At 38.0% G+C, this 14,397-nt stretch overlaps 1 protein-coding gene across 1 annotated transcript in view; it reads left to right on the top strand.

The window, feature by feature from the left end:
• GNPTAB (N-acetylglucosamine-1-phosphate transferase subunits alpha and beta) overlaps positions 1–14,397 on the top strand; it is an 81,399-nt gene that overhangs the window by 14,320 nt on the left and 52,682 nt on the right. The window contains exon 2 of the mRNA XM_044678734.1: positions 5,351–5,436. Coding sequence (XP_044534669.1) covers positions 5,351–5,436 — 86 coding nt within the window. The remainder of the gene's footprint in view (positions 1–5,350; positions 5,437–14,397) is intronic.

Consider the following 14,397-nt stretch of genomic DNA (forward strand, 5'->3'; position numbering starts at 1 on the left):
TGTGACCCTGAGCAAGTTATTTAACCCCAATTGCATAGCCCTTGCTGCTTTTCTTAGAATTGATACTAATAAAGAAGGTAAGGGTTTTTTTTTCTTTTTAAAGGCAGAAAGTGAGGAGAGGTAAGAGACAGATGGACAACCCTGAGTATGAAATTGAGAGCTACAAAATAGTACAAGAAACAGAGGAAGGATTCAGAAGATCTGTGGAAAGATGAGGACATATGGATGAGTTACAATCAACTGATGGTGGAGGGAATAACTGTGCTTCAATGTTCAGAGATCAGAGAAGTTTATGATGTATGAAAGGCCCTATCCTATATTTTTGGGATGTATATATCAAGAAGGGTAAGGTTTGGTTTTGGCTTTCAAGTAGTGTAAGATATAGATCCTCGAGGGATAGAAGACCTTCTACCCCTGCAAGTTAACCATTTCTGAGAAATAGTCTTAGAGAGTTGCCTAGAGAACACTGAGAGTATTAGACTTTCCCAGGGTCATACAACCAAGTGTAAGTCAGAAGCAGAACTTGAACTCAGGGATTTCTGGTTTTAAGGCTGTCTCTGTTCACTGTGATAGGGTTTCTTTTCTGGGAAGATAGTTGTGGTACTGTAACAAATAAAAAGTGGTCTGGAGGCTCTTCACCAGATTTATAAGCATTTAGATAGAGAAGGAGAGAGACAGAAATACAGAGACCCCATTTGGGGTCAGTCTGTTCAAGAGTGGAAGTAAAGAAGGCCTTTCTCATTTCTGTCCTTTAAATTTAAGTCCCACTAGTTCCTCCTTCTGTAGTGACATTCATCCTGACACCAGGGGATGCCAGGGCATGCCAGGGCTAGACTCTGTACTTAGGATCAATGAAATAATTTACTTCACGCAGTAGAAAAATGTGAAAAGGGCACTAAAATATAAGAGTTAAAGGATGCAGGAAATGCCACAAGAAAGTCATTAATTAAAACAGACAAGGCATGCCATGAGTTGAATTCATGGACTTGTGAGCCAGTCATTGGAGAGACTTCCTGGATAGGAGCTTTATCTTGGAGCTTTTGCCACATTGGGGTTTGTTTTTATACCCTTTTAACTTTATCTCATTTGTTGCTTTTAGAGCTAGAAAACATATATCGATACATATTAATTGAGGGAGACAATATTGAAATTTTTGTGGATTGCCTAACTCTTAACATCAGTACTTTATCTCTATATGTAGTGGGATGATTTTGTTACAAAATTTCTCTTTCTGTTCTCAAGTTTCTTTAATGAGGTTTTTCTTTTAAGAAGTTACTAAGTAGGGTTTTTTTTTTCTTTTTGCTACTAACTAGCCTAGTGACTTAGTGACTTTAAAAGTTCTTAGGGCTCCAATTTGTTATGAAAAAGAAAGATAAAAATGAAAAGTTGAAGATTAGAAGGGAACAAAGCTGACCAGCAAAGCTAAGGGAGAGGTTGTACTAGGTAAAGGGGAGCCTCCAAGAAGGGCTTAATGACTGACCACAGAAATAGCTTGTTTCCTTTGCCAAGGAGAATGGATTTGGGACCAAAAGGACAAACCAAAACTGTCTAAGGAGTTTATACCCTAGATAGCTAAGGAAGTTCACTCCTATCTTCTGTTCATCAATTCAAGCTATCTGGTCTAGATGAGCTCCATGTACCGGAAAGAATGACAGTGTGATTTCTTAGCCACATTTGGCTTTGACTAGAACAGGAGAAATACTACAGATGTAGAGAAGAACAAATTTCCTGCTGATTTTCCAAAAAGTGGCTTACCAACTAGAGACTTCACTTCCTGTCAGGTAGGTGGTCATAGTGAGCATCTAGAAAAGGGCATGATAGGTTTTTGAGGCTGGTGTGACTTTGTCAAACACCTTGCTAGACATGCAAAGAACTTTTACAAGAGAGAGGAAAATGAGGTGTGGGGGGTAATGCTTGAAACTTACTTTCATGGGAATTGATTAAAAGAGGGAAGAATACATATACATATTTAGGAAGGGAATAAGAGAATAGGGTAGGGAGAATAATAAGAAGGAGAGCAGATTAACAAATCGGTGTTTAGTAGCAAAATAGACTTTTGAGGGAGATTAAAAGAGAAATAATAGGATAAAGAGAGAAAAGAAATAGAAAACAAGATGGATGGAAATATACAATTAACAGTCATAACTGTGAATGTGAATACCCATAAAATGGAAACAGATAGCCAAATGGATTAGAAACCAGAGACCAGCAATATGCTGTTTACGTGAGACACTCTTGAAACAGAGACATGCCCATACCCACATACAGAGTAAAAAAATAAGGGGCTAGATCAAAAGCTATTATAATGTTTCAGCTGAAGTAAAAAAGGGAGGGGTAGCAATTATGATCTCTGACAAAACATAGCAAAAATAGACCTTAATTAAGAGATTATCAGAGAAACTACATTTTACTAAAAGATACCATATACAATGAAGTAATATCAGAAAATTATACAGCACCTTTCTCTAATAAAGGCCTCATTTCTCACATATGGAGAGGATTGAGTCAAATTTCTAAAAATAAGAGCCATTCCCCAATTGATAAATGGTCAAATGATAGAAATGGGTAGATTTCAGAAGAAGAAATCAAAGCTATTCATAGTCATAAGAAAAAATGCTAAATCAATATTGATTAGGGAAATTAAAATTAAAATTTTGAAATACCACTTCATACCTATCAGAAATGACAAATGCTTCAAGTGATGAGAGAAAATAGGTTGGTGGAGTAGTGAACTGGTGTTAACTATTCAGGAGAACAATTTGGAACTATATCTAAAGGGCTATAAAACCATGCAAATCATTTAACTCAGCATTGCTTCTACTAGGTCTCTGTCCCAAAGAGATCAAAGAGAAAGGAAAAGGACCTATATGTAAAAACCATGTATTTATATTTTTGTAATGGCAAAGAATTGGAAATTGAGAGGATGCTCTTCAGTTGGGGAAAGACTGAGCAAGTTGTGGAATATGATTGTGAATGGAATGCTATTGGGCTATAAGAAATGATGAGAAGGGTGGTTTCGGGGGGGGGGGGGAATGACAAGGCTTCAATGAACTGATTGAAAGTGAAGTGAGCAGAACCAAGTGATCATTGTGTACAGTAATAGCAATGTTGTAATGATGATCAATTGTAAAAGATTTGACTACCCTGATCAAATACAATGATCAAAGACAATTCCAAGGGATCTATGTTTTTTAAAAAATGCTATCCACCTCCAGGAGAAAACTGATAAAACTCTTGAATGCAAGTTGAAGTATAACTTTCTCACCTTTTGTTTGTTTTTTTTTTTGCTTTTTTTAGCATTATGATTAATTTGGAAGTATATTTTGCATGATTTCACATGTATATTGCTTTCTTTCTCATTGGGTCTTGGAGAGGGAGGGAGAGCCTTCTCAGAGAGTAAGTTAAATCTGGGTTGCAACTTAATAGTGGGAACTAAACCCTTATGATCACAGGCAGCTGTTTCCCCCAACTCCTTTATCTTAATTGAAAACTTTCATCTGCTACATTATTTTACTTTTTTTCTAGATCCAAACCAAATTTGCTGAACCCTACTTTAATCTGCTTCAAAAGTTAGCAGTGGTCTTTCAAAAATTAGGGCTAAACACAGGGGGAAAAGAAGTGATAAGAGACCAAAAGTAAGGAACACAGGGCCAAAGAAAAAGAAAAGACAAGCTGTGGCATGTAAGAAAGAATAAAGCAAACATGATACAGAGATAGTGGACTGCAATCCCTGAGGAATCCCCTTAGACTTAGTTTGACAGTCTCCAGGACATTTAAAAATGTGTTGAAAAAAGGCCAACTTCTCTATTTGCTGATTTTGTAACTTTTAGATGAATTTATCTGATGAAAGAAATAAACAGGTTTGCACGTGTGTCCTTGAGGGCAAGGATGGTCTTATAATTGGCTATGCCTCTTATATTATAGGTGCTTAATAATTTAAGTAATTAAAAACAGGCGGAGTGCTGGATGTAGAAAAATAGAATATGTAGTGTGTGTGGGTACATACATACATGTACCCACACAGAGAAATAGGATCTGGACTTATGAATCAGTTGATATCGTTAACTCCCAGATAAGGAAACTTCTGCCAACGCAGATCTGTACCTTCTCTACAATTTCTAGTTCTAGAGAGTGCCTGGTATACTGTTGTTAAGTGACTTGCTCAGGGTCCTATATCAAGCATATGTGTCAATGGTGGGGTCAGAAGCAGAATTGAACCCAGATTTCTGTCCACTACTGCCAAGCTGCTTCTCTGTGTATAAATGTAAAAAAGATAAATGTAAGTTGGGCCAGTATCTGTTGATCTGTTAGGTACTGGGGAAAGGGGGAGGAAAAGATTGTAAAAGATGGATAACACAGTCTTTTTCCCTCTGAAACATCCACTTGCAGGGACAGATCAATTTTACATGAAAGATTTGGAAAACAAAATAGAGGCACCAACAAACACATTCATTGAGGCCTATTATGTGTACACAGTAAGGATGATAGAGAGAAGGGATTAGTTTTAGAGTTATTATTAGGAATAATAACAAAAAGGTTGTTTTTTTTTTTTAACTAGTATGTATGTAAGACCGAAAGTGTTTTTAAAAGATCAAACTACAGACTTTGTGATCTGTTGCAAAGGCTCTAGCTCTTTGAGGATTTAGGCTCTGTAATTGAAACATTGCCGTACTTACTGAGTAGTCTTTTGAGCAATGGCTATATTGATTATAGAAGCCCCAGTTGTAAGTACATTGAATTATTATTATTATTATTTTTGTAATGGTTCCTGTGCTACTAGGAAGCAACTATTGAACTCTTGTCACCTCACTCCAGTTCCCCTCAATTAGTTAATCAATAAGTATTTTCAGATTTTAAGTTATTTATTTATTTAAAATCCTTCAGTATTGATTCTGAGGCAGAAAAGTGGTAAGGGCTAGGTAATCGGGGTTTGACTTGCCCTGGGTCACATAGCTAGGAAGGAAATCATCAGATTTGAACCTGACTCCAGGCCTAGCTCTCTAACCATTGTGCCATCTTCTAAATAAGCATTTTTTTAAGTACCTAAACATGCCAAGCACTTATGATAAGTGCTGGAGATACAAAGAAATGCAAAAAATAGTTCCTGACTTCAAGAAGTTCTGAACAGATATATTATTTTTAGGGATAAATAATCACATTTGATAGGTCCATGAAAGTATTTTTGGAAGCCATGCCTCTTACCTCTCATCTCCTCCCTCATCCTCTAGCAACCCCATTTGGCTTCTGGCATCCTTGGGATGGAGGAAAGGGAAAGAGATAACAATGATTCTGTGATCCTCCAATGCCAAGAAAGTGAACACAACATAATAACTGAGTTTCTCTCATTTAGGTTGTTCTGGAATGGAGTCGGGACCAATATCATGTTCTATTTGATTCATATAGAGACAACATTGCTGGAAAGTCTTTTCAGAACAGGTAAGATTTATTTTGAAGATGATTATCGAACTTCTTGAATGAGTCACCCTGTAACATTCATGTAGAGTACTTATTGTATGTAAGATACTGTGTTATTCTTTGAGATACAAAGCTGAAAAACAATAATTACTGTCCTCAAAGAACTTAGGAGGAGATCTAGAGAGTGTGTAACCGGCTTCAAACAACATGTAGAATGTTTGTTCTAATGTAGACGTCACCCATAAACAAATCTCAGTGTTGATTGGGAAACCAGAATGTATGGTGAGTCCCTTTGGAATCTGATGATGTAGGTAAAGTAGCAGCTGTTTTTCCTACTTGAACAGTGAGCAGCCTCCTGTCACTGTCTTATGTTGTGTGCAGATGCAAAGCATGGAATCCCTGCAAAGGCACAGGGAGAGCCTCACCCAGAATTCCAGGGGACCCCCCTGGAGAACTTTGGGTGAGGGGCAGTTGAGAAGGGTTGAAGACAGTTAATTTGTGGGATTGGATGTGAACAGATACTCTGCTTGTTTCTCCTGACTTGGGGTTTCTCCTGAGAAACCATTGTAACTTAAACCAGTGGTTTCTACTCATAGAGTTAGCCTATTTGTCATTTCTATTCTTCATTAATATAATTATATAATTATTTAGTAATTAGAGAGTAAGATATTTATCTATAGCAAGAGAGCCAGTTTTAGTTAAGTGCTTCATCCCTCCAGTGAGGAGGGGGAAGGGGGCATCAATTTAACAGTTTAGGGTCACTTTTCATTTATCCTAAACCCTTCATGGATTTATATAATTTTCCTTGTTAATTCCTAATATAACTTTTTACCTTCAAAGCTGTGCCTGATAATTATTTGGAAGATACTTACAATTCAGTCTGAACTTCTAGATTGAATCCTGTTGGCTGCCAGTTTAAGATCTCCTCTGTCCTCAACAGTTAGATAAATAATTTCTATATATCTCCTCTAACTGACCTGAGAGGAATATAAATTTAAGAAAGGAACATTATTGGGGTTTCAGCCATAAGAGAAACTTACCAGAAGAATCCTATTCCTGTCTTCATTACCAACTGAAGCAGAAGCAGTTAGAGGGGAAGGGGTTTGAGAGCCAGGAGTGTTTTATCCCCTCCTTTCCTCACTGTAGCCTGTCAATCTCTGGCTCTTAACTTAAAGCACTATTTGGCCCTGAAACATTTATCTGCTTCTCCAAACTATCTGTTATTATAATCATAACAGTTTTGGCCAGCCAGCCTAGGATTTGTACTATTAGGACCTAGTGGAGAAGAGATAAGATGGCTGACATGTTAAACAGAGCAATAGTTACCTTGGGGTGCTCTGCTGTTTTAATTTATGGGATTTGGCAAACCTGTGCTACATTTTGGTTTGTCACTGTTCCCCAATTTTTTAGATCAATAATAGAATTTTATGACACTTATCTATGGCTAACAATTACAATTGGAGAGGCATTGGCTTATGTACCAACTGGCATAGCCATGACTGCCACTGGCTATGGAGCCATAATGATTTTAAGAAAGATACTGGCTTTTACTTTTGGAAACACTAAGGTTACTGATCCGGCTATGGAAAAAATGTTAGAATATATGAAAACACTAATAGAAATTAACAAGCAAATAAGGGAAGGGAAAGAACTTGATGCTAGGACAATTATGCAACTGGAAATCATAGAAAGCATGGTCACAACAAAGAAAGGGGGTGAAAAACAACAAGAGATTAAAAAGGACAACCCAGAAAAGCAAGAAGTTGCAGGGGCAGAGGCAGCTCCTGTAACAATACTTCCTATTACAGATAGAACAATTGTACAACCGGATGCTGGGATTATACATGTTAAAGGATATAAACCATTTACTGGAGGGGATCTAGAGATTTTAAAAAGGAGATTCCCCCAGTTCTTCATAAATCCACATAAGGTGATAAAAGAATTCAAACGGGCAGTCAGGCTGTATAATCCAAATTTTGAAGATGTGGAACTCATATTAACAGAGCTATTTACCCCGAGTGAAAAAGCTAAATTTCTGGCAGAGACAAGGAACAATCCCAACCTAGCATCATGGCCTGAGCAACATCAAGATCTAGAGCTGTCATCTCATGCAAACATGTCATATCTCATGAGACTGGAAAGATGGATTGGGGGCTCCATTGTAAATGAGTCTAAAATCTAAACGGAGGCATTTACTCTTTTTTTTTTTTTTTAATCTGGGAAATTTTATTTAATTAATTTAGAATATTTTTCCATGGATACGAGATTCATGTTCTTTCCTGACCCCTTCCTCCACCCCCCTCCCATAGCCAATGTGCAATTCCACTGGTTTTACATGTGTCATTTGTGATCTTGGAAATTTGGGGGTCCTTGAAACTACATTTCCCATGATTCCTGGCTTACGTAAATGATATAGGCAATTACCTAATAATGTAAACAGAAGGTTAAATAGTGAGTGCCTGGGTTGGTATGCTCTCTCTTTTGTGACCATGGAGCAGGAGGGAGGATGGGAGAAGCAAGTAATGGCAGGTCCCTTTTAAAATAACAGGCACGTGGCTTCATTTTTCTAAATGTCTTTCAATAAATCCCTTAAAACCATGATGTTTTTAAATTTATCTATATTAATGTTATTTCTTACACATCGATCAAGACCTATTTCCATATTTTTAATATTTGCACTAGGGTGATCCCCAATCATATCCCCATTGACCCATGTGATCAAGCAGTTGTTTTTCATCTGTGTTTCTACTCCCATAGTTATTCCTCTGAATGTGGATAGCATTCTTTCTCATAAATCTGAGGCATTTACTTTTAATCCTAGAAGCAACAGGAAACCTTTGGAGTAGGGAGATCATGTAGTCAGATCTGCATAAAGGAAACTTACTTTTTTTTTTTTTTTTGCAGCATTCAGTAGGATACTGTGGAATGGGAAGAATTTGAAGTAAGAAGACCAGTTAGGAGGTCCTTGAGGTCACCTAGATGCCTAAGCTAACCAGTATGGCTGCAGTGAAGAAATTAGATGCTAAAGATGTACTGCAAAGTGAAGGGTCAGGGACAATACTGATGTTATGAATAGGGTGAATAGAAGAGTGGTGCCTTTGCAAGAAACAGGGACATTTGGAAGAGAGGAGGGTCTGGAGGAAAACAATAATTCTGTTTTAGACATGTTGAATTTGAAATGTTTATGGGACAAAATGTCCAACAGTTAATTGATGACATGGAACTCAAGCTCAGGAGAAAGACCTGACCAGGTCTGCTTATCTGGGAGTCATTTGCTTCCAGCGGATAGTTAAGTCTGTAAGGTCCTTTTAGATGGTTACTGAGAGTATAGAGGGAGAAAAGAACAGGATCTAGCCCAGGAGCTTGGGCAATACCCATGGTTAGGGGATATAGGAAGGTTGATGAGCCAGCAAAGGAGTCTGAGGACCTGCCATATAGGTAAGATAAGAACCTAGCAAGTAGTATTACAATAACCCAGAGAGAAGAATGTACCCTAGAGGAGAGGGTTATCAATACTGTCAGCTAGATTGGATAAGAGAAAGACTGAAAAAAGCCATTAGATTTAGCAATTTAAAAGATTATTGGGGAGCAGCTAGGTGGCTCAGTGGATTGAGAGCCAGACATAGAGACAGAAAGTCCTCGGTTCAAATTTGGCCTCAGGTATTTTCTAGCTGTGTGACTCCAGGCATGTCACTTAACCCTATTGCTTAGCCCTTACAGCTTTTCTGCCTCGAAACCAATACACAGTATTGATTCTAAGATGGAAAGTAAGTTTTTTTTGTTTTTAAGATCATTGCTAACTATGGAGCAGGCAGTTTGAGTGATGAGGTTGGAAACCAGATTTCAGTGTTATGTAGTGAAGAAGAGGAGTAGATTCTGAATGTTTATTGAATTTGAATATATGTCTAATTAGCCCAGTAACCTTGACAGTCATCAAGCCTCATTTGTATAATGAGAAGTCTTTTGAGTTCTATGATTTTAAGTTCCGTAAGTGTTGTGAGTTTTCTAAGATCTTCTAGAAAAGTGTTTTAATTTTATCCAAAAATAATTTTAACACCCTCTGACACTGGATAATGATCAAACTTGAGTCACAGATGATTTAGATGTTAACTCTGAGAAATGCTTATTTCTAATAGTTTACCTATTTGGAAACTAAGATAGTGGTTTAGCGGTTGGAACAGAGCCTCAAATAGAAATGCCAGAGTCTAATCTTAGAGAAACTAATAACTGACTCACAGACCTTGAGGAAGTCACATGATCCCAGTGTGTTCAAGAAAACCATATGAATGTTCTTTGTCTTCATTAGGAGAACTAATGTTTGGTATGAACTTCCTTAGGCAAGTAAATTTGTGATTTTAGTTTATAAGCAAATACAGCAAAGTAACTTTACATCACCTGGTTTTGACATCTAGCTTACATTATTATTGCTATTTTTAACCATCAGATTTATCATCTTAACATTCTATTTAAGTGAATATTAAGATTAATCTGATTCTGCTGGCAACTACTTACGTGACCTCAAGTCATTTTGCTTTGGAGCTTTGGTTTCAAAAACAGTTTACACAATTATTTGTAAAATCAGAGGATTGGAACCAGTGATTCCATTGGTAGGAGAGGATGGGAGAGTCAAGGATTAAAGCTATATCCATTGGGGCATCTAGGTAGTTCAGTGGATAGAGAGTGAAGTCTGGAAATAGGAGGTCCTGGGTTCAAATGTGGCCTCAGACACTTCTTAGCTGTATGACCCTGGGCAAGTTGCCACACCTCTCACCCCCTCCCCCAGCCCTTACCGCTCTTCTGCCTTAGAACCAGTACTTAGTTCTAATTCTCAGACAGGAAGGTAAAAGTTAAAAAAAAAATACTGTATCCATCACAGATCACTAAGCCACATGAATGATGGATGCCCTACCCGAAATAATTATATAAGCATATTATATTTATAGGATAAATATATGAAGATACTGACTTTAGTGTTCTCAAACACCAGTTGAGAACTTTGTGAAGGAGTCTTTTACTATAGCCCAGAGAATTTCTATCAGTGGAAGATAAGAGGCTCTTATTTCAAAACCTGAAGAAATAAGAAAAAGTTGAATGAGATTAGATAATCTCAAATGTAAACCAAAGTATGCAGGTAAAACTTTCAGGAGTTAAATTTTGCTTTAGGAAATGCTTCATGATAGCAATCACCAATTCTTCATGGGATTAGACAAGGTTGGGCAGGCAGTTTATGGTACTAGATTTGGGGAACCCTCCAAAACACTTTAAGTCCTACTGTTTGAGGGTGATTATGATCTGTTGTTGCTTCCCTGGGCTGGGATAGCCTAAGGGTACAGATGACTTTCTTGTGGTAAGTAATAGAAAATCATTCATTGTAACTTCTTTAGCAGGAGAGTGAACTATATATAATCTTGGAAAAAGGGACACTCTTAGTTTATCTACCAGTCTCTCCCTGGAGTGTGAATCCTTTGTGTAATATCCCCAAGTTATTATATAGCCTCTAAAAGACCTTCATTGATGATGAACTCACTACCTAACCCATCAGCCCATTCTGGTTTTTAATATCTTCATTACATTGAGAAGCAATATTATAGTGTGGAAGAAAGCTGACTTCAGACAGAAAGGCCTGAGTTCAGGTCCTGTCTCTGCCACATACTCTCTGTGTGACATGGGTCTAGTGACTTATTCTTCTCAGTGCCCCAGGCCCTGCTTTGGTTGGGGGAATTTCCTCCTTGGGAGTTTCTATAGCTCTCAAGTCACAGAGCCAGTCCTTTGTTAGAGAATTCTTTCTGCCCCTACAGTTCCTATCACCTGTTCCTGGTTCTGCTTTTTAGGCCTACTCAGGATAAATCTAAATCCTTTTCCCAAGTGAAAGGCCTTCAGGTAATTAAAGACCTTCACAGAGAATGTCCCTTTTTCACTCCTTCATACCTTTTCTTCTGGAAACTAAGCATCAGTAGGACCTTTCCCTGTATGATCTCCAGTCCCATTACCCATTTGATTGCCTGCCCTATAACCAGCTTGAGTTTGTCCATATATTTTTTTTTAACCCTTACTTTCTCAGAATCAGTACTAAGAAGAGTGATAAGGGCTAGGCAATCAGGGTTTAGTGACTTGCTCAGGGCCATACAGCTAGGAAGGGTCTAAACCCAGATTTGAACCCAGGTACTCCCAACTCTAGGTCTGGCTTTCACCACTGAACTACCTAGCTATTCTCCATGGTTTTTTAAAAATGGGGGGGGGAGGTATTTGTGTTTTCAGAAGTAATAATTAAGAGCAAATACATTGAAATATCTTTTAGCATCTGGCTTTCACATCAAACTTTTGTGATTTAAAAAAAAAGACTGATATTAAAATTAATCTGCTACATGAAAAACATTTAATTTCTTTGAGCTTTAGTTTTCTTAAGTCAACCAGCATGTTTTAAGTGCCAACCACTGTGCTAAACACTGGAATACAAAGAAACATAATAAGCTCAGGGCCATGGACAGATGGATTCCTGGGTCACCGCAGACCATCCTCCAGCTGGTATTAGTCTAGTAATGATCGCTTTTTGGTTTCAGTCACTCAGTTCCAGGTCTCCATTCTCCAGCCTTTGCCTTTTAATCTTGTATACAAGTGGGGCAGCTAGCTTGCACAGTGGATAGATCTCCAGGCCTACAGTGAGGAGGACTGTGGCTCAAATCTGGCCTCAGACTCTTCCTAGTTGTACAACCCTGAGCAAGTCATTTAACCCCAATTGGCTAGCCCTCAATCTTTTGCCCTGGAACTGATATTATGTATCAATTCTAAGAAGGTGAGGGTTTAAAAAAAATTCTTGTACAAAAATGTGATTCTAGGGACAGCTAGGTGGCAAGGTGGATAGAGTGTACCAGGTCTGGAGTCAGGGGGACCTGGGTTCAAATGTGGGGTTTGACACTTCCTAGCTGTATGACCCTGGGCAATTCGCTTAACCCCATTTGCCTAACCCTTGTCCTTCTGTCTTAGTTGTTCCTAAGAAAGTAAGGCTTAAAAAAAAAAATCTCGCATACAAGGACTGCATGAGATAATGTTAAGTGGTGTACTAGAATCCAGATAGATGGTTTCCGGCCTTTCTCTGCTTGGTCAACCTCACAACCCTGTTTAAAAAATGGTTGTACTTAATTTGGCATGACCTGTTCTTTAAGAAATTGTGTGCTTAGTGTTCATAGCCTCTCTTATTAAATTCCTCCCAACCATTCCTTTAATATTATGGTGCAGAAATTGAAGTTAAGCTCACTGCCTTCTATTTTTTTGAAGACTGTATCCATTTTTCCATTAAAAAAAAAAAAGTCAGGGCAATATTTGCCCTTCTCCAGGCTTGGTTCATACAAGTCTACTGAATTGAGAATTCTTGTGGGGAAGCAACATGGATGCAGAAAATTAAATACAAATTACTCAAGATTTTGCCAAAAGCTTTGCTGAGAAATGGATATACTGCCCTAAGGACCTTCCCCAATGTACCTGACCAAATAGTGATGTTTGTCTAGCATGACCTCTTTCTTAACTAACCCATGGTGACCCAAAGTGCTTTCTTACCATTTTCTATATATTTGATGTGGAAAGAGCTTGGACTGGGTTCTAGTCTTGACACTTTCTATTAAATTTCCATATGTGGAATATTTAATATTCATATTCTTCTAATGACATCTTGTGATTATGAACCATAAAATATCCCAGTTTTTGAAGACTTGAGACTATTAGCAATTCAGAAGGCAATGGAGAGACACCTGATATCTATATGCAGAGCAGAGCATATTTCAAAGATGATTTATTTGCAAGAAGAGATATAAATGCTATCCAGGAAATAGTTTCAGGAAGTGGATTAGTCATGTAGAAGAAGCAAGGCTTAGCAGTAGGTAGTCTGAGGGCAGGCCTGGAACCAAAGAATATCAAAAAGGAAAAATCCTTTAAGAATGAGTCCAGCCATGAGGAAGATCCTCTATGGAGAATTTATGGGAGGGCTTGGGCAAAATAAATCTTATGGCATGAGAAGTCATGTAGGGAAGATAGCATCAGTAGCATCATGAGAAAGAATGCCTGCATTTCATTGGAGAGCCCAGGCCCATTTAAGTATTGAATTACCACTACCCTTTTATGACTTTTTGCACTTGTCCTTTTTTTTTTTTTTTTTTTTTTTTTTTTAAACCCTTACCTTCCGTCTTGGAGTCAATACGGTGTATTGGCTCCAAGGCAGAAGAGTAGTAAGGGTAGGCAATGGAGGTCAAGTGACTTGCCCAGGGTCACACAGCTGGGAAGTGGCTGAGGCCAGATTCGAACCTAGGACCTCCTGTCTCTAGGCCTCATTCTCATTCCACTGAGCTACCCAGCTGCCCCCATGCACATGTCCTTTTAATAAACGAATTAGTCAATGAGAGTTCCCTTTGTAGCTACAACACTATTTGTTATCTTCCATTTCTTCCCTATCAGATGGATCATTCATATTTATGATGTGATTATAAATAGTCAAAATTTAATTCTTAAGGACCTCCTTTCACCAGAAGTCCTTATAGAATCTTGGGTCCTGGAATATTTATAATTTTGCTGAATTGCAGTGAACTACCATGAGATTTTGGACAAGTAATTTTACTTCCTTGGGCCTGAGTTTCCTTATATAATCTTGGGAAAGGAAAAAAAAGACCACAAACACAATTAACAAATACATATTGTGTATTTGATACTCTCTTCCATCCCGGGGATAGCAAAAAGGCTTTAAAAGAAAACCTTTTAAGCTCCCCATTAAATGGTCTTTATCATTCTGGGGTAGGGGGAGAATTACATTCTCATTTTACTCAGCTTAATATTGATCATAACAGAAGGTTAAGACAGTCTTTTAACAGGATCAATTGGAACTAAACTCAAGATGCCTGCTTCCTTCCTTCCGAATGAAAACTTCATATTCTACCATTTCCTTTTTATGCTATCCTTGCCAGGAAATTGGTCAACTCTTGGGGCTTTACAGCAGTA

Source organism: Gracilinanus agilis, chromosome 5, assembly GCF_016433145.1.
Source record: "Gracilinanus agilis isolate LMUSP501 chromosome 5, AgileGrace, whole genome shotgun sequence".
In the NCBI taxonomy this organism is placed as follows: domain Eukaryota; kingdom Metazoa; phylum Chordata; class Mammalia; order Didelphimorphia; family Didelphidae; genus Gracilinanus; species Gracilinanus agilis.